This window comes from Mastigoproctus giganteus, chromosome 6 (genome assembly GCF_048544385.1).
Source record: "Mastigoproctus giganteus isolate SK-2022 chromosome 6, ASM4854438v1, whole genome shotgun sequence".
NCBI classification, from domain to species: domain Eukaryota; kingdom Metazoa; phylum Arthropoda; class Arachnida; order Uropygi; family Thelyphonidae; genus Mastigoproctus; species Mastigoproctus giganteus.
In genome coordinates this window covers 18507779-18534438 of record NC_143580.1, presented here as the reverse complement: position 1 = coordinate 18534438, position 26660 = coordinate 18507779, and the positions used below count along the sequence as shown (strand labels likewise).

General features: G+C 40.3%; 1 protein-coding gene across 1 annotated transcript in view; it reads right to left on the bottom strand.

Annotated features, from left to right (window-relative positions):
- Positions 1-25547, bottom strand: part of LOC150084024 (O-acyltransferase like protein-like) — a 55446-nt gene extending 29899 nt beyond the window's left edge. The window contains exons 1-7 of the mRNA XM_090375745.1: positions 25208-25547; positions 15530-15747; positions 10377-10491; positions 9936-10029; positions 5642-5727; positions 3338-3502; positions 1973-2066 (exon numbers count right to left, since the gene is read on the bottom strand). Of these exons, the coding sequence (XP_090231871.1) occupies positions 1973-2066; positions 3338-3502; positions 5642-5727; positions 9936-10029; positions 10377-10491; positions 15530-15747; positions 25208-25547 (1112 nt within the window). The remainder of the gene's footprint in view (positions 1-1972; positions 2067-3337; positions 3503-5641; positions 5728-9935; positions 10030-10376; positions 10492-15529; positions 15748-25207) is intronic.
- Positions 25548-26660: the final 1113 nt, after the last annotated feature.

Here is a 26660-nt window from a genome sequence, read left to right as displayed (position 1 = left end):
GACTTGATTCTATGCAAGGCACCGTTGGTTTGTATCCAATTAACCTCAAACCACCGTATAAAAAGTGGTGCCATGAACATGTGGCATGCAGCTCTAAAAAAAATGGAATTCAGTTCTGTTCTCTGATAAGTCCTGTTTTAACCTATAAATAGATTCTAGACGTTATTTCATCCGAAGACAAGGAATCATCCGAGGAATGCGATACCATCCCTCCAACATCAGAGAAAGGGAAACTTACGATGCAGGCGGTGTTCTCGTGTGGGGAGGAATAATGATCAACAGCTGCACCCAACTTCATGTTTTTGACAGGGGTACTGTAACTGTGCAGAGATACCGAGAACAGATCCTAGAACCCTCTGGGCGACTTTGTCGGTGGTGCAGTCTGCCCAGATTTTCTTTTCGTGCAAGACAATGCCACTGCACATAGAATTCAGATGGTGGAGGATTATTTCGAAACTGAAGATATCCAAGGAATGCCGTGGTCAGCTCGATTTCCACCCTTAAATCCAATCGAACGTTTGCGGGATTCCCTTGGGCGTCTCACGGCACGCCGACAGCCAACTCATCAATCATTTGGTAAGCTAAGGTCTGCACTGGTGGAAGAATGGGGTTTGGTGCCACAGAATCTTATAGAGCCCTTATGTATATTGTCAGAGCAAAGCTGAGGATGCCATCAGCATTGAGCTAATACTATCCATCCAAAGTCTTAAACGCCTCAATCAAATTTCCGCGCAAGTATCTAGTTTCCGGACGCTGCAATTTGCAAATCCGAAATCCTTCATGGTACCAGTAGCCTTTTCTTACACTTACTAATTTAATTGCTGCTCTCTCTTCACCCTTTCCTCTTCAATCCTGCTGGAAAAATTCTTATATATCATTGACAATCCCCCATTAGGTATCCTGGGAGCCTGTCCGCACTGTTCAGAGATACCGAGAACAGATCCTAGAACCCTCTGGGCGACTTTTTCGGTGGTGCAGTCTGCCCAGATTTCGAACTTCGTGTCTGATTGCGCAATTACTCCAGGTCTCTTTGTTCTCTACCACTTTCAGGTATGGTACACAGTTGTTCTGTCTGTCAACTTGGCGTTTTTGCTGCCCATATGAAGTACTTTGCATTTGTTAAACGTTAACCTTCAATTGCCACTTCTCAGTGTCCATGCACCTAACTTTATGATTAATTCCCGAATGTTTCCCCTTTACAATTTGCAGTGGTAACTTCATCAGTTGATCTCACTGAAGGGAACTCTCACTGAAGAGACTTAAACGTATATGGGAGAAGAGTAATAAATATTATACAGTTGTAATTAACCTTAACGGCTAGGTTTAGAGAGAGTAAAGCTGTAGAGCTTTATTAAGAGTTATATAAAGTTATAATTTTAATAATTAACTGATAAAAAGATAACTATATTTACTTTTCACTTCAGTTAATCATATAAAAAGAGGGAAAATCAATTAATTTTTAGAAAAAAACATAATGCGCCTAAAATGAAAATCTCTGCGTATATATCAATTAACATTTTTTATCTTAATAACCATAACACAGTCTATATTTGCTTCCATATTCCAACCACCTTACAAAGACGGACAATCCTACTGAATAGACACATAATCAACCAATTCATTCTACTCTTCCAGGACTACAGGGTTGTTTCCGGGAGACTTAAGTGCATCGTTGGTTTTGTATCCACCCAAACTTTTGTTGGTTCCAAATTTAAGGAAATTTTGGAAGGCTCGATCTATCATTCTAAAATAAGCTAATATAAAATTTCATCCATCGGGAGTTGAGTTATTACTTGAGGACGAACAGACGGATAAAGATAATTTCACAGATTGCTGTTGATTAAATTTAAATTAAATTTCGAAACCCTCGACAAATCTTTCTGGTTGGGAAACTATCAGAAATATGTATATTAAAGAACCAGAAAATTAATGATGGTAAACACAAAAGTGTTTTACTAAAGCCTGTACTTACGTAATAAAGAAGAAGGTGTCAACGATGACGTATCCATTAAAGAGACTGTACTTGGAGATGTCATTAAACCATTTGTTCAAGATCATTGAGTTTTCTATCAAAGAAAAAATAAATAAATTTCGTGGTGTGTTTTCAGTTATCATTACAAATCAAATTATGATTGAAATATTTTAAAAATTCCAATTACTTAATGAAATAGTAACGAAGTAATGGTATTAGTATTAGAATGGCACGATGATGCAAGGAAGAGCTTATTCTGAATCTGCTAAAATAACTCCCTGACAAGATCTCTTATCTTTCTTCACATGCAGCTTGCAGACCTGGATATTACGTTCCAAGTAAGGTTTCTCTTCCCTTATGCAAAGGAACAATGAAATTAATGATTTACATTTGAAAAATTCTGATAATAGGTACATTTCATGGTGGTTACAACAACCTAATCAGATTAAAATGTCATCTGGGCGTGGTGGGAGTCATGAACAATTTGACTGTGGATTATTGCTTGGCTGCGGGGAGGTGTAGGGCCTGTCTCTGCATGCTTCGTCTAATTTCAAATACCTGTTGAGCAAAATTGTAAATGCCTTATATGTATTTTCATCTATAATAAATTGGTGTTCCTCTACCCTTGTAACGGGGCCAATTTGAGATATTAACTGTGGTCACTTTATTTCATAGATTGCACATTGAAAAAGAATGTGTGCCCAGTCTTCACACTCACCACGCGAGAGTGAAGACTGAAGATGTACCAGTTCCGCATTGTGCACGAATCATTCGAAGATCATGTTCAAGCATTTCCTGTGCTTTTCCGGCAACCATTCTTCCACAACAATCCCACGAAGCATTTGTGGGAGGCAGGACAACTCAATATTCGCCACTCCATGCCAGTGCTTGAGTGCCTTGCTGAATCCAAGATGTCCTACTGTCCACCCGGAACACGATACCTGAGAACATCCTCCATGGTCTCTTGGAGTTGATGCCACACAGGGTTCAAGCTTTTATCATGGCAGAAGATGTCGCAACACGCCATTAGGTAGGATGGTAATGTTTTGGCTGACGAGCGTGTAATTTGGAATAACTGAAAACTATCCTGGCACTCCTGAGTCATGGAGTGGCCCAATATTTTTGAGAATATTCTGTTTTTGGAAATCATTAATAACTCGATGTAATATAGCAACTGCGCAAATACTGGAATACGAATAATGGTACGGCTCGTGCAGCTTTCTTGGGACCTCAGTTCCATCTGTGCAGTTAATTGCGAATCAGTATTTTATTAAAATTTTAAAAATCCAATCTCAATGGTGATGAGCAGAATAAAAACCATAACCAGGGAAAATAATATATAGAAATTAAGACCGAATGACTTACTTGTTCCATTCCCTCTTAAAAATGAACCGGTGTGTGCATATATTATCCAGCATATGCTGATGAACCTCATTCCATGTACGAAACAGTATTTTTCTGAGGGCTCACTCACTAATTTTTCCACATTTTTCAAGACGGAGAAGGTTGATAAAATTAGACCAAAGGTGCCTAAAAATGAAAGAAGAAAAGGATTTGTAAGAAACATAATTCCTTAAAAAGAGCGGTGTAAACTTAGTTCCAATTAACAGGATTATATGGCTGATGTTGCCTTCATAAACGTGTTTTCAAAAGTATTGGGAACACCAGTACGTTTGATTGTATTCAATCACAAGATAAGTAAGATATGAGTGGGGTAAGAATCTGGAAAGCGTTAGCAAAAGTAATCGGGCACTGCATTGTGGGAATTGCAATTTGATGAAATCCGGGAGCTCTGAATTTCACCGAGACCATTGTGTTGAACATGATTCAGACGTTTAAAGGTGATTGGAAATTTTATCCCGAAGTGAGTAATCCCCCGAATTTTGACATAAAGAAGCCTGGCAATGGCCAGAAGTGTTGCTGAACCTCCTTAGAATCACTAAGGAGGTTCAGCAACGTAATCAGTGCAATTCGTAGAAATAGGTGTTCTCAATAGTGGCAGCCACATTTATTACAGTGGTGCTGTTTGTAGAACTTGGCATTTGAGGAGTGGAAGAGCGTTCTTGGGCCCGACGAGTTTGGTGTATCACCTTATCGAGGTAAGAGGATAGCTTGCCAACAGCCCTCACAAAACGTTTTGGAACAAATCACCCACAAATTCACTGTCAGCGACGGACTCTTTTTGTAGGCAAATTTATTAGGACAAAGAATAAAAGGACTCCATCCTTCCATCCTACTAAATGTATCTACAAAATAAAATGCTACTGCAATTAAATTTAATCTGTTGCGTTTAATTCTTGTATGTCAAGCATGTTGGTTGTGCAACGATCTTAGATTACAATTCTGCGTACTGTAAGGCGAGATTGGGTTTCTTGGAAACTCGAGTTGATGCCCTGCAATAAAATTGAACTGGGGACTCGACAGATACCCAGATATTTGATTTGATGGCAAACGCTCTCCCAATTCTGACCACGGGACTGAATCTTTAAGTGCAGAATTCTGTAGTTCCACAGGAGATTGTCTTACTGGGTGATTCAGTAGTCAGGGTAACCAAATATATTCTGTAAAAAATACCGATGAAAGCAGATTGTGTTTTGTGGGGGTGAAAAGCGTAATGCGACTAACCAGCTCTCAGTATTTCTAAGTACTTACATGTGAATGGTACTAATGACATAAAACATAATTATGTACCTGTTCACTATAGGATGGTTTAGTTGCTACTGACACCTGAGATGTAGGATGACCATGCACCTGTGTACCGTAAAGTGGCCCAGGTTCCACTGACAACGTCTGGTGTGGGATGCCAAATAGCGCTCCTCCTTGCAGGATTTTCTCTCCTGGAAACCTTTACTTTCTCTGGGCTTGGGTGGACATCTTTGCCCAGGGATGTCTAAACCTTCGTTCCTTCCCTGCCTCCCTCATCTGGAGAACGCCTTCTTTCCTTCCTTCCACCTTCTTCCCCGCTTTGACTCCTGCTCTTCAATTAACACCCTTGCTCACACTTTTTTTTGGACTCCGTCTAGGAAGCTCAGGTGATCCTCGCAGAGACCAGCCAGAGAATGATGAGCAGCCTGTCTCGTCTCCTATTGGTGTCAGGCAACGCAGGGTCCCATTAGGGCTCTGCGGCTAAGTGTCCAGAGAAACAACAGAACCCAACGCAATACTCTTCATATATATGTCACAGACACTTCTGGTTTTGTATACCTCACAAACGTACTGATGGCGCAATTGTAGGAGACCACCGGTGGCAACGTACCCCCGAACACTATGACACTGTGCCACATAACACATCATGTAACCGCACCGATTGATGTATTGTCTCATCGATTTTTGCATAGCCCAAACCAAGAGTTTCTAATGAGGACCAGGACTTCCTAATTTACCGTCATCGCTAATATCCATAATTGGCGATTCCTTCTTTTTATCTAGGATGATCCTGTAATATTTTGTAAATAAATGTCAAATAATTGTATTCGTTGAAAGGTTCAATGCAAAAATGAAGCTCTGGCGGTTCGTTGATGCAACTTGGTACATTCGATGATGACAGAAAGATGCGTGTCATCTCAGTATTTGTAATCTAATGACGAAACAACTTGTTAAGTCAAATAATTAAAGCTAGGTGGCCATCAGTCTTTATCCAAATATACAAAATAAAAGAAACAAACTCACCTTGATCTTCTGACCCCTTCTTTTTCTGGAATAGATCAATTACAGTTCCTACCAAGGCCAAAGCAATGAGAACGCCCACCACTGATCTACGAAATAGGATAATCAGTTACCATTTATGAATTAAATTGTTATTTATTTCACATAAAACAATCAATCAAAAGTCGAGGCCTGAGGGCCGGAAGGATATTTTACAAGGTGTTGTAAGTAGGAATAATTTGTTGTTCACCAAATTTTCGAATACATGCAATGTCTTAATTAAGTCAAGTTTGGTTGAGTTACATGTACAGCCGAGCCAACGTTTCGTTTAGAAATTTGTTCAATCTGTATTGTTTTTATGTTTCAATAAATTAAGGAAATTCTTCAAAATGCGAACCTGAAACTATTAGAGGTGCAAAAGAAACCTATCAGGACTCTTGTGAGAAGTTGCAGAAGCGTTGGAATCGCTGTATGCAGTGTCAATGAGACTACTTCGTAGGTAATCCATCATATTCGCCATTAAGCTTCATCATTTCCCAAATCTTAGTTCAGTCACCGAACTAAGATGGGATGAAGACAGTCGAAATTCCCCTTCTAGAGTTAGGAGAGACAATTCCTGTTTTAATACGTAGTTTCGCAATTTTCCACATGGTCCAAGAGTAACTTTCCACGTAAAAACAATAAAGCAAAGTCATTACCAATTGGAACTAATCTTTATTGTTGATACATTCAATGGTCCAAAAAGAAAAAAACAAAAACAAAACGCAAACCTTTATTCAGTATCGAATCGGGCCTTCTTTATTCGAATAACATCAAGTCTGCTGCGTGATGGATTCTATTAAATGTGTTAGCACGTTTTGGTCTAAGGATAACCGTTCGTCTAGCAAATATTGCAAGTTGCGACAAAGGTGAAGGAAGAGGTCTTTGTTGCTTTCTCCTGTATATCCCAAACATTCTCAATAGGATTGAGATTTAGTCAATGTGAGATCAGGGAAGATGGTAGAAATCCATGTTACGTTATCTGAACCATTCTTGCATGATGCACTTTTGCACTGTCATCCTTATAGTGGTCATCACCTTGGAGATAAATGTGTACCATTGAAGATTGTAGAAGATATAATCAGTGGGGTAGCTGCCATGTAGGCAGGCAAGACAATTGCCTCGGGCCTCGGGCCCCGGGCCCTTTAGGGGTACGGCCTCTTTGGCTGTCTCTTGTTTTTCAATTTTCATTTATTAATTAAGGGCTCGAATATCTTCTTTGCCTCCGGGCCCAAAAAAGGGTAGCTAAGCTACTGGATATAATCCAAAATTCAAGCAATGTCTGAATGTCATTCGACATTCCGGTGGTACCAAAGAACCTGATGTGTGCCAAAAATATATATATATTCTCCATAGAATGGTACCTCCACGAGATATTTGGGTTGTCTTAACAAGGCAAGCGGGATCCATCAACTGGTGAGTTTCTCGCCACATTCTGTGCCTGCGATCAGTGCAAAACAAAGTGCATTTTGATTCAATTGTTCCAATGCTTAATCACGCATTCTTGGCACCACTGCAAGCGGATTTTTCTGTATTTCTCTGAAACAATTGACTTCCGAATAGGCTTCGACTGCCAATATCGATTTCTTCAATTCCCTGACTGGTTAAATTAGGTATTTCTGGGCAATTTGAATTCAGATGTTATTTTATGCACACTGGTGTTCTAGTTTTCCGTACAGTTCTTAAAGTACGACTGCTTCGCTCTTGGGGTATTGTCTTTCTGATACATTTACCCCTCTGAACTGTAGAAGAACCCCGTGCTTTGCAGACATTAAAAACCATAGAGATGGATCCTTTGGAGAAAGCAGTTGTCCTTTCTTTCTTGAATTCCAGCTGATGTTATTCTTGCACCAACGATGAGTTTCCCCCATTCTGGCTTTAGATTACTCCAGTCGAAGAGTCGTTATATTGAACCAGGCAACGAGTCATCACCCCAGGAAGAGTTTTCTCTGCATCTATTTGCATTTATTGGCATTGAAATTACTTTAATTCTTTGGGATTTTACACATTGGTAGACGCCCTCTTGAGCATCTACCATATCTACAGAGATGCAAATGGATAATATAATATAAAGTCACAATCATCTGTAAATTACTACTTGTGTGATCTGAGGTCGATTATCTCTTTTGCTGGACTAAAAACCAGACTTTCGGGGAGGAAAAAACCATTCAATACTCCCTCGCGTGAGACCAACTAACTCAGCCACTAGCAGAACAGCGGGCCTACCAACTGTGCTGCCGACGTGTACACCGTTACAGTAATTAACCAGATTTATTAGGGAAGAACCTTGCTGACACCTATTAGGATGCAATTCTTTTCCAGATGGTGTTGTGTTGGATCTTTAACCACAGACCCTCATAGAGTTATGAACCACGAAACTCAAACTCGTGTGTCCGCGTAGAAGCTTCAAAGGTTTGCAGTAGCCGATGTTGAAAAACCACGATCCAGCATTCCGGAAAGTTCAAGGATAGAATTTTCGGATTGCCGAAGAGGTTGATTACATCATCAACAAAGGCCCTCGTCAGTAGCACAGGTGACAGAATCGCCGTCCTCGATACACCGGGTGAAAAGGACCTGAGTTCGAATCCCATCAATGACTAGGGAAATTTTCATGGGTATTTTTCATAAAGTGGCTTAGTTAGTCTGTCTGAAGCGAGTGTACAATGCTTTTTTCTCCCGGAAACTTGAGAGTTTCGTCTATCAAATAGAAAGTCGGACACAGAACAAACCCAACAAACAGACAATATACACGGAGGAACTTAGCCAGTAATGCTCCTAAAACATTACTACAAACAAACATCACTACAGTTGTCTCAATAAAATCTTATATCTATCTTCCAATGCTGGAACCGAGTAGAATCTTTAAATGCAATTAGTCGTCGTTTGTAGAGTCTGGAAGAAGGGAATTATATCGTATCAAGTCATTAGGATTCTTTCATTGCTTTCAAGTGTTAAAATTAATTTGGTTTGTGCAATGCTTAGAAGATACTTCTGACTTCATTGTATCGTCCAAATAGCAATTTTCACAACGGACATCTTCTTTGTTTGGGCCTTTCTTTTTATTCTTCGGACTGGAACTGTTGATCATGGTGGAAACAATCCTCCATGCCACATCGTGTACTGACATTTTGAACAACTCAGTGGTAATTGTGATCTATTAATTCTGTGTAGCTGGATCCTTCATGCTCCATCAAGAAAATTCAGATTTGCACGACAGGACTTGAGGATATGAAAGTTCTCAGTTAGCCTGGCTGTCTCAGAGTCATGATCCCAACATAAGAGAGCACGTGCGGACAAATTGGAATTGGGACTCCAATTGGAAGACCTTACTTCAACTTCTATCAAAGCGATTATATCTGAGAGTAATGGCGTTAAACGTTATTACTTATTTTATAATGAAATTACTTTGTTCCATGTGAATGGCGCCGAAATGCCTTTTGAGGATAATATGTACATTATAATGACAAAAGTATCCGAGCACCTGCACTTTCAAAGAACTTTTCATTGATGCAATATCTATTAATGAATTAGCCTAGTTTAATTACACTTTAGACCCTTGTCGGTAGAATCCAAACCAATATATGATAATAGAAAATTATCGTCATTGATGGGATTCGAACTCGCTTATTTTACAATCGGTGTGGGGAAGATGGTGATAGCATCCTCGAAGACATTGATAACACAAAGCTGGTAATTTAGGTCTTCAGTTCCTTCTCCAGTACACCATTTAAATGCAGCTGCTAATTCGAGGCTTATAGTCCTCACCAAAGCCGACGTTTCACTTAATCTTATACTGAAGGTGTTCAATGTCTTAAAACTAATTCACTTAAGTTAGTACTTTGAATCATCTTCTGGACCCTCGTGGGTAGCAATGTTGGAAGAATTGCAATCCTGTGAACACTGTGTGGAAGAGTTCGATTCTCTTGAGTTTTTTTTTTTGGGGGAGGGGGGGGGGCTGTTTCGCAAGGTGGCAGGGTTAATCGGTTTCCAACCGGGGCAGTGGTTTTTCCTCCCAGAAACTGGGGTTTTTCGTTCAGGAACGACATATCGACCACAGAATCCATGCAGTTTAGAGACATATTATATACAGCGCATTATGGTGTAATGTCAATCAATCATCTTTTCGATTTCATTGGTCCGCTTATTTCTTTATCGTTTCCTCTTTCCGATAGGTGAATGGTAGATGTAGGTCATATGTCCCAAATCCGAGTGGGGTCCAGATACCTTTGGCAATATAATGTATATCACAAACTGTTATCAGAGAGTGAGCTTCACTTACAGGAAGACGATATGTACAACTTCTACTTTGACTGGTTCATCTACGAGACAGTGAGGTACCGATGCACTCAAGGATTCATTGACGAGCTTGATGGCTGTTGAGAAATGAAAAATCTATTTAAGAATAACAGTAGAGGAACATCAACGTCAATCTATAAATTCACTGTATAAATCAATTGTGTTTTTAAAAGTTAAACTGAGGCAATTGAAGATGATGATGTCTTTCCTATTGCTGCTCTGTGTAGTCTGTTTTTTGGCTTAACGGGGTTAAAAGTAGTGCCTGAAAGGAAAACGATCCATTTCTCTCCAAAGGTACTTTCAATCCATAGCAACATCCAAATGAAATTCTTGCTTATCTCTCCGACTTTCAGTTTCCTGTAAACTAAATCTGTACGTGTCAGCAATTCTTCAGGATTGGATTCATTAACGAGAAATGGCTTACCTCTGTTTCCTATCTTCTGAACATCCATCGATGAACAAGCAGAAGGGAGACAAAATCCCGTTTGATATTTACGCCCGTACAACATATTCGTCAAACTTTTCATCAATTCCAGCACCTGCAAATAGAAAATGAAAGAAATGTAAGGTGCTGCTGAGATTTACAAAATTGACAAAAGCACTGCAGTAGCGAAACCACCCAGTCATTCTATTATAACTGATAGACCAAATTGCAAAATGGTGTTGAAAAGTAGAACTCTTTATTGTATACCCAAGGAACACGGCAACACCCTTCACGGCTACAAGCCAGGGGTTTACACGAAAGGATAACACAACATAGTAAACAAGGATAAAACAACATAAACTACCCTTCCATTAATATCCGGACACTCCTCCCTTGATGGCGAAAGAGGTCCTGTACGTGAACACGTCACAGAACCTGCAATAAATATGCACACTGGGCTTCGAACAGACAATTGTAAAAGTGGGCATGAAAGATGACTCGTTCAACAGAAATAACAGACTTCCAAAGTGGATGGCACATAAGCAAGCGTTCTACCAGCCATCTCCAGTCACTCTTATGATCGCTAGGTCAACGGTTAGTGACATCATATACCGAAAACTAACAGAACGGGACAAGAGAATTCTGAAGGAACTGCCCGCGTCAGTTGTAATTTGACATTGTCTCAAGTTACACAAACCCTCTGTGAGAGCATTGGAAGTAATGTGAGCACTTGAACACTCCATGATATGGGTTACAATGGTCGTGGAGCTGTTCATAAGCCATTAATTACCTCAACAAATGCTAGATGCCGATTAACATGGTGTAGGGAGAGCGAATCCTGGACTGTAGTGCAGTGGAAAATAGTATGGACAGATCAGTCGCGGGTCCCACCCTATCTAGTCTTATGGCCGTTTCTGGGTGTGGTGAATGCTAGGGGAAGTGCTTCCTGATTGCATCCTCCCAACAATGAAGTTAGGTGGAGGCAGTGTCACGGTATGGGGCTGCGTTACATGGTTTGGCTTGGGCCCATAAGTCGTTATCGACAAAACCATGAATGTTGTGCCATACCAGGACAGCCCGGACAATTATGCACTTAGCAATATTATGCCAATACTTCGGGAAAGGCTTATACCTTTTTCAGCAAGACAACGTGTCATGCCATACTATTTGGGTCGTAACAGTGGTTTGAGGATATTTGTGTGGAAAAGTTGGATTGGCCAGCCCAGAATATTGATCTGAACCCTATTGAGCATGTTTGGGATGTATTCGATTGTTGGGTACGTACACGTCGAGTTCGCTCAAAGAACAAGACGGAACTGGTGACTACGTTAAAGGTCGAGTGGAGAAACATATCACTTGACATTTATAAAATGCTGGTTGAGAGTATGCCGCAAAGATTGAAGGCTGTTATAAAAGCAAAAGAATTGCACAGAAAATATTAAATGACACAATAAAAGCTCTTTTTTTGTCTAAACGCAGGTATCTAGATATAAATCGTTGGGCAGTGTACTACCTAATTCAGCTTTCGGTCAACTCCCGGATGGGGTTGTTGTTGGATAGCAGAAATCGCGGATCCGTTTAAATTGGGTTCCATCCTTTGTGGGTTCGGTTTTGAGCGAGAAATTCAACTGTTTCGACTTCTTTGGATTGATGTGAAGACCGAAACCAGAGACGATAGCTTTGAGGTTCTGGTTCTTCTGAAGGACTAAGGTATTGACCATCTTGTAGATAGTCAATTCCTTGACTATCTAACAGATTTTATAAGACTGAATAGTTTTATGGCATCAGCAAAGGTGATGATATCTGTTTGGTCCGTCACGAATAGCAAGAATAGCTGAGAACAAGATACCAGACAGGACCCCGCCTTCTGGGACTCCATCTGTAATAGTCCTGGTGTGGCGCAGATTGAAATCGCGAACAACATTAGTCCTGTACTATGAATTCGGTTGAAATTATATTTTTTCTGGTACTTAAACATTTAATGTCCATATCATTAGAGCATAGTCAGCCTCCAACCAAGCGAAGAAACAAAAACACGTTATGGTTGCTTAAACTCTGATGAGGGGAGTTCTTAGAAGGCCATAAAAAACAGCCAAAATGGATGCACTGTGTGGTTGAGATTGAGCTAACAATTTGGTCGTTTAAAAAGTTACGCTTCACTGGTAAGGGAACATAAAATCTTTCAATTCGAAGAACTTGGCTGTGTAGGTTAATCTCAGAAGAAGAAGGCAGCATGGTGTTTTCTCCCAGAGACTTCCGTTCCCTGTGAATTTATTGCTTCTTATTTTTCTCTATATTTTCACCAGAAACTTTATATTCCTTTATTTATTGTTTAATAAAATTTTGCTTTGCATTTTGGATTTGTCCAATACGTGTTACTAAATTCTACAGCAAGGCGTTATGACCATAACTAGCTTCAGTTAATTTCTTATGACTGTCTCACATTGTCAAAATATTTCACTTCTTTGTTGTCTACTCTTACACCCTGGTTGCCTACCCGCCAGCCGATGAGGGAACAATAATTACAGGAACGGTGTCCTCTAGATGGTGGAACTCAACACCTTCAATTAATGATGATAGCATTTTCTACTGGAGAAGTGTTGTTGTTATTGTATTAGGGTGCTTTTGCATTAACCAATACTTGCTAGTAAGCCTTCATGGGTACCCAATTGGTAGAATCGCATCTTACCCGCTCAGGATGGAAAATACCTGAATTCGAGTCCCGTCGATGACGTGAGGAATTTTTATTGGCCTTTTTCAAAACCTGGCTGAGTTAGTCGATGTCAGCCGAGAGTAGCATGGTTTTTTCTCCTGGAAACTGCGATTTTTCATCCCGCAAACAAAACTGAATACAGAACACCCGCAATTTACACACATTATATACGGAGGAACATGGCACTGTGATACCCACTTGAGGTAATCTGAAATATCTTCACGCACTGCTATGCTATTCATTCTTTGTGTTTCCAGCACATCTGCTTTGATTAACTTTGCGAGGTCCAAAAGTGTGCTGTTGCGCATGTTCACAAATTGTCGAAATGTCATCTGATGATTAAACCTCTTTGAAACATCGTAAAAGTCCTCCACGCTGCATTGTTTGCAGACTTCTAAACCCATTCCCGCTTTGCATACATCTCTTTTGCATTATTCACTGCAATGGGTGGTGTGTCAGAATAGTTTGGTAGGATAACATACACCGTGCTGCCACTTTATTAGGTACACCTACCTAGTAGCGTGTTGAGCCTCCTTTAGCGTTCAAACCAGCCTGAATTCTTCTAGGCATTGCTAGAACAAGAGGCTGCAAACGCTGTGCAGGAATGGAGTACCACAGAGACATCAATATGTGACGCAGTTCCTTCAGATCCCACGGAGGTGTAGGTATGCAGCGAACAGTCCTTTCCAGCTCATCCCAAAGATGTTCAATAGGATTAAGATCCGTGGACTGAGCGGGCCACTGCAGCAAAGAAAAGTCATTGTCATGTTCCTGGAACCATTCCATAGTGATTCGGCCTTTGTGCACCGGCGCATTATCCTGCTGGAAGTAACCCTCTGACTGTGGATAAATTGTCAACATGAATGGATGCACTTGGTCAGCAACGATGTTTAGGTACGATGTGGCATTCAGAAAACATGTCTGCCAAGAAAACATCCCCCATACCATAACACAGCCCCGACCACCTTGCACAGTAGTCGTCAGACATGACGGGTACATGGATTCATGTTGTTTTCGCCAAATTCTGAGCCTTCCATCAACACGATGCACCAGGAACTTCTACTCGTCAGACCAAGCTACTGTTTTCCAATCCTCGATAGTCTGTGCTCTCTGGTTCTTTAATGATAACAAAGGTACGCAACGTGACCGTTGGCTGTTGTTGCGACAAAGTGTGACAAGTGGTCCGTTGCGATATTTTGTTGTGCGCACCAAGGTTGTATTCTGACGTGATGTGCGACATTGTGGCCCGTCTGTCTGTTTGCTTGCACTTTTCTAACCATTCTCCTCTGACCTCTCTCATCAACAAGCGATTTTCTTCCACAGAAGTGCCGTTGAGAGAATGTTTTATTTTCGTTGCACCATTCTCGATACACCCTTGGAACTGTGGTGCGTGATGGGGAAGGAGAACTGCCTTTTCAGAGCTGCTTTGTCCAGCACGTCTTCCACCTACTACCATGCCATGTTCGAAGTAGATTCGATCACTCGTTTTCCCCATTCTTGCTGTGGTTTGCACACTTAATTGATACTAGAAAGATTGTCTGCTGCATCACCAACTGTGGTCATGTGACTTGCAAGGTTGTGGGACAAACCATTTGTGTGCACCGCAGGGGTGTGCCTAATACAGTGGCAGCACAGTGTACGTTTAAAAACGAGGGGAAGGAGTTTAAAAAAAAAGATTTCTTTTTATTCGCCCAGAAATAAATTTGAAAGAAAGTGGAAGCAACCTCTGTGTATTACACTTTTTCAACATTTTTAAAAACTTTTTCCGGCTTTTTTTTTTAGCAAAGCAGAGTACAGCTCTTTCGAAGGTAACGTGTTAGAAACACATCATGGTGATCCCAAAAAAGTGGCATCACCTTAGTTGCACCTTGCCTTTTCTCAATGGTGGTTACTCTGCATGCTTCCATTTTTGGATCCAAGTTTCATCCGTGGTGAGTAGCCATGAAAATAACTCCTCTTGAATTTCCTGGCACATCGACTACATTTCATCTGCACATTGTGCCTTTCCTTCTTCTGGTAAGGATGAGAAATCCGAACCCATCTGGCAGACACTTAGCTTATACGGAACTGTTGATGGATTATCTTCTCCGAAGACCCTGCCCTAATTTGGAGCTCTGCAGCTTGTTCTTTTAAGCTAATACGATGACCTTCCAAGATTAATGCCTCAATTTTTCAACACTCTTCTCTTACAGCAATCGCTGGACGAGCTGGGATTTCTTCATCTCCCACTGAGATTCTTCTTCAACGTTTTAATTATTTATACCAATATGCGTTAATACCTGGACAGTTTCGTCCATAAACAAAAATTATTTTAAATAAAAAATGGAAATAATTTGAAATACTTTTGAAATTATCTTTTATTCACTGCAAAGATTAAAGGAAAAGAAAAACAACTGGGTTTATACGTTCAACCAATTTCTGTACAGCTGTGAGAACTTACCGGTTCGTTGGGGTGGATGGTAATGAGTGGGCCAACAGTGATATTGGGGGTAAAAGGCGGAAGTGGGAAGTTAATAACCACGGTACAGTACTGACCACGGAAGTTTTCTTCTTCATTTCGCTTTGGAACTCTGATGCTGACACACTGGTCATAAGATCCAAATTCGGTGATGTCTCCATACAGTATTCCACTTGGAATCTTTCCTGAAGAATCAAGCACTGTAAAAGAAACATAGTACACCTTATATTTTCGCATTAGTGATTCATTGAAAAACCTTGGCAATGATGTATACTCAATCATTAAGAATACGAATAATCGCGAAATCCAAGTTATGATCCTGTATCAGTAATAAAAACTATGCATACAATGAGTTGCTACTTTATTAAGAGGTTCCCATGTTGATCAGATTCCCATTTGGCCCTCAAAACAGCGTGGATCCGTCGTGACATTGACTGAAAGAGGTGTTCAAAGTGTTCAGTAGATCGAATACTGACCTTGTGAGAAAATGCATCGTCCTAGTGAAAGTAACCATTCGCGAATATTGCAAACATCAAGGGATACACCGATGCGCCCAATACCAATATAGGAACATTTGGATGCCACATAACCTTGAGGCATCCAAATGTTGAGCGTGAACGTGGGAGCTGACCTCAGTCCGTGTAGAGGTTTCTCCAGCCGCACAGTTCCCAGATTCTTGACTCCAAGACCATTCCGGTTGTCATTTTGGCAGTGAGAACAAGGCGTTTTTTCCAATTCAAGGATCTGGAAGTCGGGCAAAATTTAGTGAGATCGCCATCGCAGTTGACTTTGCTGGGGTGGACAACTATATATATGCGTGATCCAGCGAAGGAGACAGTGTTCGGCAGAGTACACGAGCTTGATAGTAGGGGCCGCGGACCCCCAAATTTCCGAGGCATATAATACGACGGAGTATACTGGCGTTTATACGTACCGAAGAGTCACATCCAGATCCCTAACGTGGAGCAGTTGTTGTTTTGTGGTCCAGAGCATTTGACAGAATTTTGCTATGAGCTTGTCAATGTGGGGGTGAAGGTCAGTTTATAGTCGAAGACGACTCGCAAGTCGGTATGCATCCTGACCACCGGAAGGAAATGCCATCTAGAGAAGCATGGATTTCAGTTGGTTGGGGCTTCAGAGAAAAGACAGTTTGGGCTGATTTGGTAGGGTTAATCAGGAGGCCAAATTGTTGGAGATAGGAGCCTAAGTCGTGTAGCTGTTCATTGATCTTTTTATTGATGTTTGAGAGATGTTCACCGGGTTAATCTGAGTATATATCTTAATATCATCGGAATAGCAGAGTATGTCTTCTCTCTGTTGAACAAATGGAATAATAACTGCAGTGAATAATAATGCTCCGGAGAGGACTCCGCCTTGGGGAACTCCCGCAGTGATCTTTCTCCAGATTGTGTGTTGATCCGCTTTAAGAAGAATGATTCTGTCAGAGAGCAGGGTTGTCATAAATCACAACATGTCACCTTTTATGTAGAAGTAGTTTTCTAGGAGGTGAACAAGTGAAGGGATACTGATGGAGTCGAAGGCTGCTTCCAGGTCGATGTACGTGATGGCAAGCTCTGCTTTAGCTGCTAGTGCACTGAGAATGGTGTTGGTTATGGATGTTAAATTGGTGACTGTGTATCTTCCTGGAATGGCATAGGGAATCTTTGGGGTTTGTGAGGCATGATTTGATTGGTGATGGTTGAAAGTAATGTCTTGTCTATGAGCTTCAAGAGGCTGGAAGAATGAGAGATTGGCCTAAACTGTTTAATGAGGGTTGCCGATTGGCTTTTCAGATGTGGCCTCACAGCATATCTGTTCCAGAGAGGGGGAAAGTAGTGTTGCGTCAAGACGGTTAAAAATTGATAGTAGAGGATCGATGATAAACGAGCTAAGACATTTAATCATGAACTGTGACACAAAATGCAAAATGAATTGTGGCACAAAATGCCTGCAGTTACAGTGGGTGGTAATCAATATATAGCAGTTATAAGCTGCTTCGTGGTGATGCGAATGGAGGCGAGCATATCAGTAGGAACGTTGTTGATGGGTAAGTTGCCTGAGTACATCGGGTCACAGTGTTTGAGAATCGTGCAAAGTGGTCCATCCACAGTTCATAGTCCAGTGATTTTGGAATTCCTGTGTGCTGAGCATCATAAAACGATTTGCCTTTTCGTAGGGCTGCATTTAAATGCTTTTTAATTGCATATGATTTCTGGCGGTTGAACACTGCCTGAGCTCTGGAGAAGGCAATACGATCTTGTATAGCGCCTCATTCTCTCCATCTCTTATGCAGATTTTGTTTTTCTTGAAAGCTGTTATTCAATGCTGGTGTCCAACAAGCTCTTGAACGGGAAGTGATGCAGACACGCTTTTTAACACCATAACTTGCAATGGTTCGAATCCATATGGTCATGAGGTCCACAGCTAGCTTGAGATCACAATTATTGAGAGCCTCCCAGGGTATCGAGGATGCAGCTTCGAGACATCGTGGTGGATCAATGAATTTGGGTGCTGTGATGTCTTTTTTTCTTTTTTGGGCCTTGGATATCAAAGTTAGGTGCGGCTTAGTGCAGGAGTATGGCAATGGGTTCGTGATCGTATTGAAATAGATTGTGAGGACTGTCTTCAAGGTCGCAGGTGCTGAAGAGAATATCAGATCCAAGAAATTAAATCCTCTCGCGGGGTGGCAGTTAAGTAGGCTTATACCTAATGAATCCACACTGCTAATGGGTTTCCTACTAAGATGTGTGTGAGAGTAGGTGGAAGATTGAAATCTCCACAAACAATGTGCTTAGCAGAGGCGTGGAGATGATTTATCAACCAATGGATCACACCTTCAATGATGTCACTGTTTCGGTCTGGTGGAATGTATACTGTTGCTATGTCTATTAGGTTGGCGTTGAGCTTGAGGGATACCACAGCAGCTTTAAATGCAAGGGATTTTGTTACCACAGAATGTGCCAATGAGAAGATAGTGGTATTATAGAATATTGCAACCCTCCCTCTACGATCCTCTCTGGAAGAACAGCGCATCTGGTACTCAGCCTGAGGAGCGCAGGCAAGGGAGTCCGCCCATTCCGAAGCCACGTTTCGGCAACGCAGAGAATTTCAGAGGTTTTAGAGAGGAGAAGCTGCCCGACAGTGTCTAACCTGTTACAAATACTCCTTGCATTTTGATAGACAATTCGAATGGTGGTAGTCATAGTAACTAGATTTCGTACAGGTGGAAAGTCTCTTTTTAAGGTTCGCACTGGTCTGCTGTGCGTTGTAATGTGTACAGGGATATCCTTTACAGGTCTGGAGCCCTGGGGATTGTCATTATGATCTGCTGAGAGTTGGGTTGAATAATATGTGGACAGTTTGTTTCCTATGGTAAGTTTGTTCTCAGTGAAGTTATCTGATTTTTCTTGCGTTTTGTTGGCCTGGAACATTGCTAGCTTTATTTCTATTGCGTTTGATGTTGATGTCGGTGGTGTTTGGGGTGTTTGCTTCTGCTCTAGGAAGGGTTTGATGAGAGTTCCAGAGGGCCATAGCCTTGGATCCAACACGAAGCTCATCTTCTCTGGGTGGCAGGTAAGGATGAAAGAGGCGTAGGGTAGATACCTGGTTCTTCTCTGTCTCACATCAATATTCATCCTGTGCACTTCTGCAAACATAGCCTTAATGCTGTCTGGTTAATAGTCGGTTCCAGTTGAGATATAAAGATTTGTCCACGAGTCTGAAATGCTGTAATGTTGTACAAATTAGAATGAGTCCCCTTCGAGGAAAGTTCTGTGGCATCTCTATTGCCCTGTTGTCTTCCATGTTCCATTTTCTGATATGTTGAATATATCATTCGGGTTTCTTTTGAGTGAACATGTTGATCGGTGAAGGATGCCTTGGGCAGGGAGTAGAGGCTGCCTATAAGACCTGCTGGTGGGATCTTTTGGTTATTCTCAGCATCTTTTTGGCCTGTGACTACTTCTACAAATGTGCGTCTTGATGCACCCTTTCCAGTGTGGACTGTCTCCTTTAACCTTTTAGGTTTGGTATTATTTTGGGTCGGAATTGTGGAGAGGGCCACCTGAGAGGTATTTGAGTGGCTACCCCGGTGTTGTTAGATGAAAGTTTGGGAGAGTTACCGTCATTGAGCCCTGCATCTCTGCTATTGAGCTGATTCTTATCTCGTTGTGTTACGGCTGTTATTGGGCTAATGGTGACAGATATATGAGGCATTGCATTAATCATAAATTGGGGAATATTATTCCTTTGAGCGTTGGAATAATGTATCAATTCTACTTCTTATGGCTTGTTTTGCTAGGTTCCATGAGCCACATTGAGTGCGGGGTTGTTGGGTATACTGTTTTCATTGGGCATAAATATGGTTGCTAGTTGACGCACCTGATTGGTTACTTATTACTTGATTGGTTACAAAACTTAAGGATCAACACCTTAGAAAGTGTTGATCCTTAAGTTTTGCCCACCAGTGTATAAGGAATTGAGTGGTGGGAAAATTAGTTGTTCTTTGGGGTAAGGCTTTGGTAGTGTGTGGAGGAAAGGTAGTAGCGGCGTGTACGTAGGTATGTAGTTCAGCAAGGGATCGGAATTTGCAGAACCGAAAAGTTGGAGATCTGAGGAAGGCAGAGGAAGCTGAAAACGCAAAAAGACCCCGAATTAAAGTCAAGCAATGAATGATCATCTATGGTGAAACCTGTAATTAGGATACTGTTGAGTTCAGTACCCCAAAATTTTGGCCCAGGGGACCAAGATTAATTATTAACTTTAGGACTCCCCATAATCAAAATTAATTATTAACTTTAGAACCTATAATCTCATCAAAAGAGGCACACTGCATTCTTATAAACTAGGAATGCTTAAGGAAAACTGTAATTGAAGACAATATTCACTCTAATGCAGTATGATACAATAACAAGAGTTGTGTAATGGATATTGAGAAGGAAAATATATGTAATAACAATAACAATAGGCTATTAAGGAAAATTGTAATTATAGATAAGATTCACTTCAATGCACAATGACACAATACCAAGAGTTGTGTTAGGTATATTGAAAACAAAAAATTATGTAATATCAAAAGGGTAATGGTATGGACGTGGCAGAGCGGTTTGTTGAATTGTTTCTCTTGTAAGATTATAGTAAGGAAAGTTAATTTAATGCAAGTGCCTTTTTACCTGTTTATTGTTTTTTTTTGGTTTCAATAAACATTATTAAATATGCCTAATGTCATGTTGTACCACTCTACTCCAGTTAAGACTTAGATTCGTGATCCTGTAAGCAGTCAGTGGGCCAAGGTAACAAAAGGTTCACCTAAATAATGGTAGGTGGGTAAAATATATACCCACAAGTTCAATGCACTCATTTGCCCACTCCCTTAATATTATAGGGTACATGTCAGCAACTCCAGGAGACTTACTGGTCTGTAGGCTCGAAAGGTTTTTCATTAAATAAACGGGTGAGATTTGAACATCATTAATTACATATTTTTCGACTTCACTCCCATAATTTCTCTTCGACACAAGGGGTTTTTTCTTCTGTAAATATCGATGCAAAGTAACTGTCGAGTTCATCTGCAACATCAGCTGGAGTATCTAATACTTTCCCATTCTATTACATTACTTAATCTATGGGTGCTGCTCTTCGTGGACTAGTGTCATTAGTGGAGTCCTACAGGGTTCGGTGTTAGGTCCACTGTTGTTTTGTATATTTATCAATGATGTTGATGAAAGTATATCAGGCTTTGTGTCGAAGTTTGCAGATGATACAAAGATTGGCAGGGTTGTTAATGACAGTAATGGCAGTGTGCTACTGCAACAGAATCTAGATATTTTGGGCAGATGGGCTATAGAAGTGGCACATGAAGTTTAACCTTGAGGTGGTAGAAAATGAAAAGGACCTGGGAGTAATTGTGCAGTCAGATATGAAGTTTTCTGAGCAATGAAGACAGGCTGCAAGAGCAGGTCATCGACTTTTGTCAATGATATACAGGAATTTTGTTAGCAGGGAAAAGGAAGTGATTGTCCATCTGTATAAGGCAATGGTCAGGCCACGCTTGAGTAGTGCGTACAGGTCTGGATGCCTCATTTTAGGAAGGATGTAGAGTTACTTGAACGAGTACAGAGAAGGACAACAAGGTTTGTGAGAGGGCAGAGGGGTCCTCTTACCAAAAACGCTTTAAGTTCTGCAAATTGCTGCCCCTGGAGACTAGGACCTGCGAGATGATCTGATTGAGATGTATAAGGCCTTGAATGGGTTGAGCACACTGAATTCTGATGGGATTCTTCCACTTGTTCAGATTACGAACTAAGGGGGCATAAATTGAAATTCTCCTTGCAAAGATCCGTGATTTTTACAATGCTCCGTGCCTGCAGAACTGTCTGAACTGATGCCCTGCAGGTCATAAATGGAGTATTACCTCTGGACTTGCACATTTTATAACGTGCCTTCTGCTACTTTGAAAAACATCAGACCTTCATGAAATTCTATGGAATACAGAATGATGTTCTTGCAGACACCAAGACTGAAAAAAAAACCCAGATTTCGTCTGCTTTAACAAAATTTGACACGATCATTGGAATACAACCCCTAAAGGCAGAACTACATATAACTTTATACCAGACGTCTCCTTTATTGCCAACAAGAAAAATATCCCATGGTTCTCTCCAAACCTCTACACATCATTTATTATAAATGGACATGGCTCTTTCATCTCCAAACTCTTTCAGTTCAGAATGAGCAATACTGATACTTGCCTTTGTCTCCAACTGGAAGACTGGAACCACCTGCTTTATCACTGCCCTCTTTATGCTGACCGACGGAAATCCCTACAAGACTGTATAAACACCTTCTCACCTGGCAACGAAAAACATCTAGTAGAATCTGCCTCACAGCTTAGAATCCTACAACAATTTGCTTCTGATTTATTTGCTAGAAGAAACCTTCTGTTGGCCAATCCTGATTCAGCTTCACCTCCTACGGTGCCTTCAGCACCTTCAATAATGTCAGCCTCAACGGTGAACGTTGTCTTGCAAAGATAAAATATTGTCACCTTTAATAGCTCTTAGAAGATCACATAGATCCAGTTTTTTTATTATTATTATTATTATTTTTATTTAATCTTTTTTTTTACTTTCATCCCCTCAGGTCTGGGCAACCCGAGAAAGCTGGCACCCACTGGTATTGCACTGCCTCCAGTGGGTGCGGGATTTGTCCAATCTTAGACAATTCACTTTAATTTTTTTTCTTTTAAATTTATTTATATATTTTTTTCTCTTTCTCTCTTCTTTTTTTTATTTTATTTTTTAATATATTTTATTTTTACTTTTGCGTAATTTTTTTTTTCTTTTCTTCTATTTTCTTTAGTCGGTACGTACCGGCTAGAGAAAATAGAAGAAAGTCTGGGCAACTGGTTTTTTTATTTATTTTACTTTTTTTGTTTGTTTATTTTAATACTGTTTTCTTTTATTTTTAATTTTTTTTAATTTAATATTTTAATTTTTTTATTTCTGTTTTTTTCCTACTCTTTTCTATAAAATTTTATCTTAGTTTATTTTATTTTACGGTTTCGTTTTTTTAACTAACTTATTTTTTATTTTATATTTTTTAATTATGAGTTTATTTATTAATTTTTCCTCTATGCTGACACCCTAAGTTTGGGTAACTGCGGGTACGGGATTTTCTGGCACCCACTGGGATAGCACTATCTCCAGTGGGTGCGGGACTTCGCCCTCTTCAGGGCAGACAAAGATTATAATGGTCTATCGCCACTTGGCTAGGAAGATATCTAGTTGTGGCCCACCTCCTCATGGTGTAGACGGGCATTTGGCAAGCTTACCAGGATATCGTCTGCTTGGTGGCAAATAAGCCAGAAACAACTAAACAACACAACAACACATAATATACGCAAAGATAACACTACACGTTTCTGGCCGCTCTACAAAGTTTTGTATCATCACAGAGTAATAGGGCGGAGATGAACTTATGTTCCTGGAGCCGCTATATAGAAGATAATATACATGTCGACATCTACCCAAAGATCCTATACATCCCAAAGATACTCAATACGGTTCACATCAGCACTCTGGGCTGGCCAATCCAACTTTTCCACACCTATGTCCTCAAGCCACTCTGTTACGACCCTAGTAGAATAGCATGCCGCATTGTCTTGGGTACCATAGTTTTTTTGTCGATAACCACTAATGGGTGTGACCAAACCATTAAAGGAGTCCCATACCACGACACTGCCTCCATCAAATTTCGTTGTGGGGAGAATACAATCAGGTAGGAACTGTTCCCCTGGCATTTGCCACACCCAGGAACGACCATCAGACCGGTAGACTGCGACTTCTGTCCATATGACTGGATTCCACTGCTCTACAGTCCAGGATGCGCGCTACTTCCATCATCTTAATCGGCGTCTAGCATTTGTTGAGGTGATCAAATCTATTAAACAGTTGAGGTAATTCAGTTCAACGTGTCACTTGCATGTCCACTTTTTCAATTGTCTGTTCGAAGCCCAGTGTCCATATTTATAGTTGGTTCTGTGACGCATTGAATGCATAGGACCTGTTTCCTCATCATGGAGGGGCGTCCGAATATTAATGGTAGGGCAGAGTATATAAGAATCAAAGAATCACAGGCTCTGGTTGTAGGTCGGCCTTCATTGACTTAAGAATGAAAGCCATAAACAGACTTGTCACTCACGATAGTCTCATAATCAGTGCGCGTTTATTATTTCCTAAAAAATCGCATACTGCATTTTTAAAGTCAGTCCAAGAATCTCCTTCGGTTTGGTTCATCGATCAGTGGGTTGTTGTAGGGGTTTTAGGCGCATTGGCAACTTATGCAATATTGCGTCGTGTGTAACATCTGTAAATTGTGCGTGTTCTGTGGTCCACTTTATGTTTGATGGAGGAAAAACCCGAGTTTAGTGGAGAAAAAACTATGCTGCCCTCGCCTGAGGCCGACTAACAAATCACGTTTTCAAAAAGACCCAGAAAAATTCCTCGACTCATTAATGGGATTCGGACTCAGGTCTTTTCCACTGGGTGTGGAGAGGATGTTGATTATACCAATTGTGCTTCCCACGTCAGTGGTTAATGGACTTTTAAAATACAAAATCTAGCAGGAACTTGCCGATTTGAGGTTCAAATAAGTTTCTGATTTGATATTTTCGGATGTAGTCAAAATATAAAGACCGTTTAAGCCAAAAAATACTTCAACCAATTTCCATCTTTATTCAGCGGTTCGTCTTTTATGTTATTCAGTGCCAGAGATTATCTTGATGGCCACACTTACCTTTCCCAATGTTTAGATCTTGCTCAATTTCTCCAATCGCACAGAAAGCAAGACATTTTTGTCCAATAACTTTAAAATCTCCACAAAATTTAACCAACTACTCTTTTGAGGAACAGTGTGTGGTTATAGAATGGAAACTCGACCGAAAACATTCTCACCAACCAAATATTTCCTTCTTGACTAATGCCCGAACATCCAAAGAATAATTTCATATAAGAAACCTTAAGAAAAAAATAAATAAAACCCAGATTACTACCTGTTCGATTTTAATGATATTTTAAAAGGCCCTCGACAGATCCGTTGAACATGTTAAAGATAATGGACAATTTACGCAGCAGTTGAGAACTTCTTCAAAGAATGACTTACTTTGCACAGCCCACGTCTTCATCTGTCGTAATGAGGTGCCGAATTTCATCATGGATTGCACACACGACGAAGATATTTCTTCTTCTAGAAAAATCCTCATCAGTTTAGGAAATAACATTTTCCCTATACTGTCCGACAGTTGTTGGAGGATCCCCGTCATTATGTGGGCAGCGAGGTACCTGTCTGGAGTCTTCGGAATTGAAGGAGCCTCGAAAGTTCCATTTTGAGTTTCTAAACCTACTGGAGAGTTGATGGAAATGTTTGTGATGGCGTGGTCATCACTGCCAGCTACAACGTTATACCAAAGACACGTAATGCATAAAATCCAACTGTACGCCATGGGTGTTGTTGATTGAATGAAGAGTGTAGAAGTCTTAGTAAAAGTAACAAAACATCTCCCTCAACCGTGTTGTTTTTCAGAAATGATATTGCGTGTCTGAACCATAAGTTGCACAGTCCAATGAAGCTGAATTAACGTGTGCACCTCTGGAAAGACCTTGAGAAATCAGAAGTTTTTGGATAAAATTTCGAAGAAACAGGTTTAAGCTAGAATATCATGTTTATGATTAATTAAAAAACACGATACTGAGTAAGGAAGAAAGCTCTCTCTCTCGTTCTCTCTCCCCACTCCAAGTCTGAAAACCTTAAACTTCTTTGTATTTAATTTCACATTCCTTTCAAAATTTTGCGACGAAAAGAGTGAATCTTCCACAACCTGGGAGAGCTGAGGTTGTTAAAGAGCAACAACCAATTAACTAAATTTCAAATAATAGTTTATTATATGAATAAATAATTCAAATAAATTGTAATACTTAATTTAATAGAATTTCCTGAATAAATTCTTCGGATAAATCTTTGAAACTCCGAAATGAATTCCTACTTTTGATGTTTAGATATTGGATTCTTCCATCTTTTCATGAAATTCTTCTATAAAGTTTTCTGAGAGTTTTGTTCTTTAGAAATAATATTCCAATTGAGATAATCCTTAGATTGATTAGTCAGCTGTTCAGAGAGGTTGGGATCTCTGGATACTTTATCCCCTTTCACAGATTCAAAGGGAGAGTCTTCAGAAATTAAATAAAGGCGGTCGTTTTATTCAAATTTTCCTTCCTTTTCAGATAGAATTATACAATATATATTCGATACTTTTCAATGATATTTACTTTCTACTGAAATAAAAATTCTATTTGATGTATATGATTGGAATCCGATCATATACATTTGAAAAAGCAATCCTAAACACCATCAATCAACACTGGTTTGGGGACAGGTCAGAATACTTGCATTCCCTGCTCCCCCGAAGGTCGACTATTACAAATTTAATGAGGCTACAAAGGATACAGAGAGCCTTAAATAATAAATAACAGTTAGACATCGTTTTCCTGGATGTAGCAGCAGCCTTCGACATCGTCTCCATCCTGAACAGTAGTCCAGAAGGAGTATTTCTTCATTA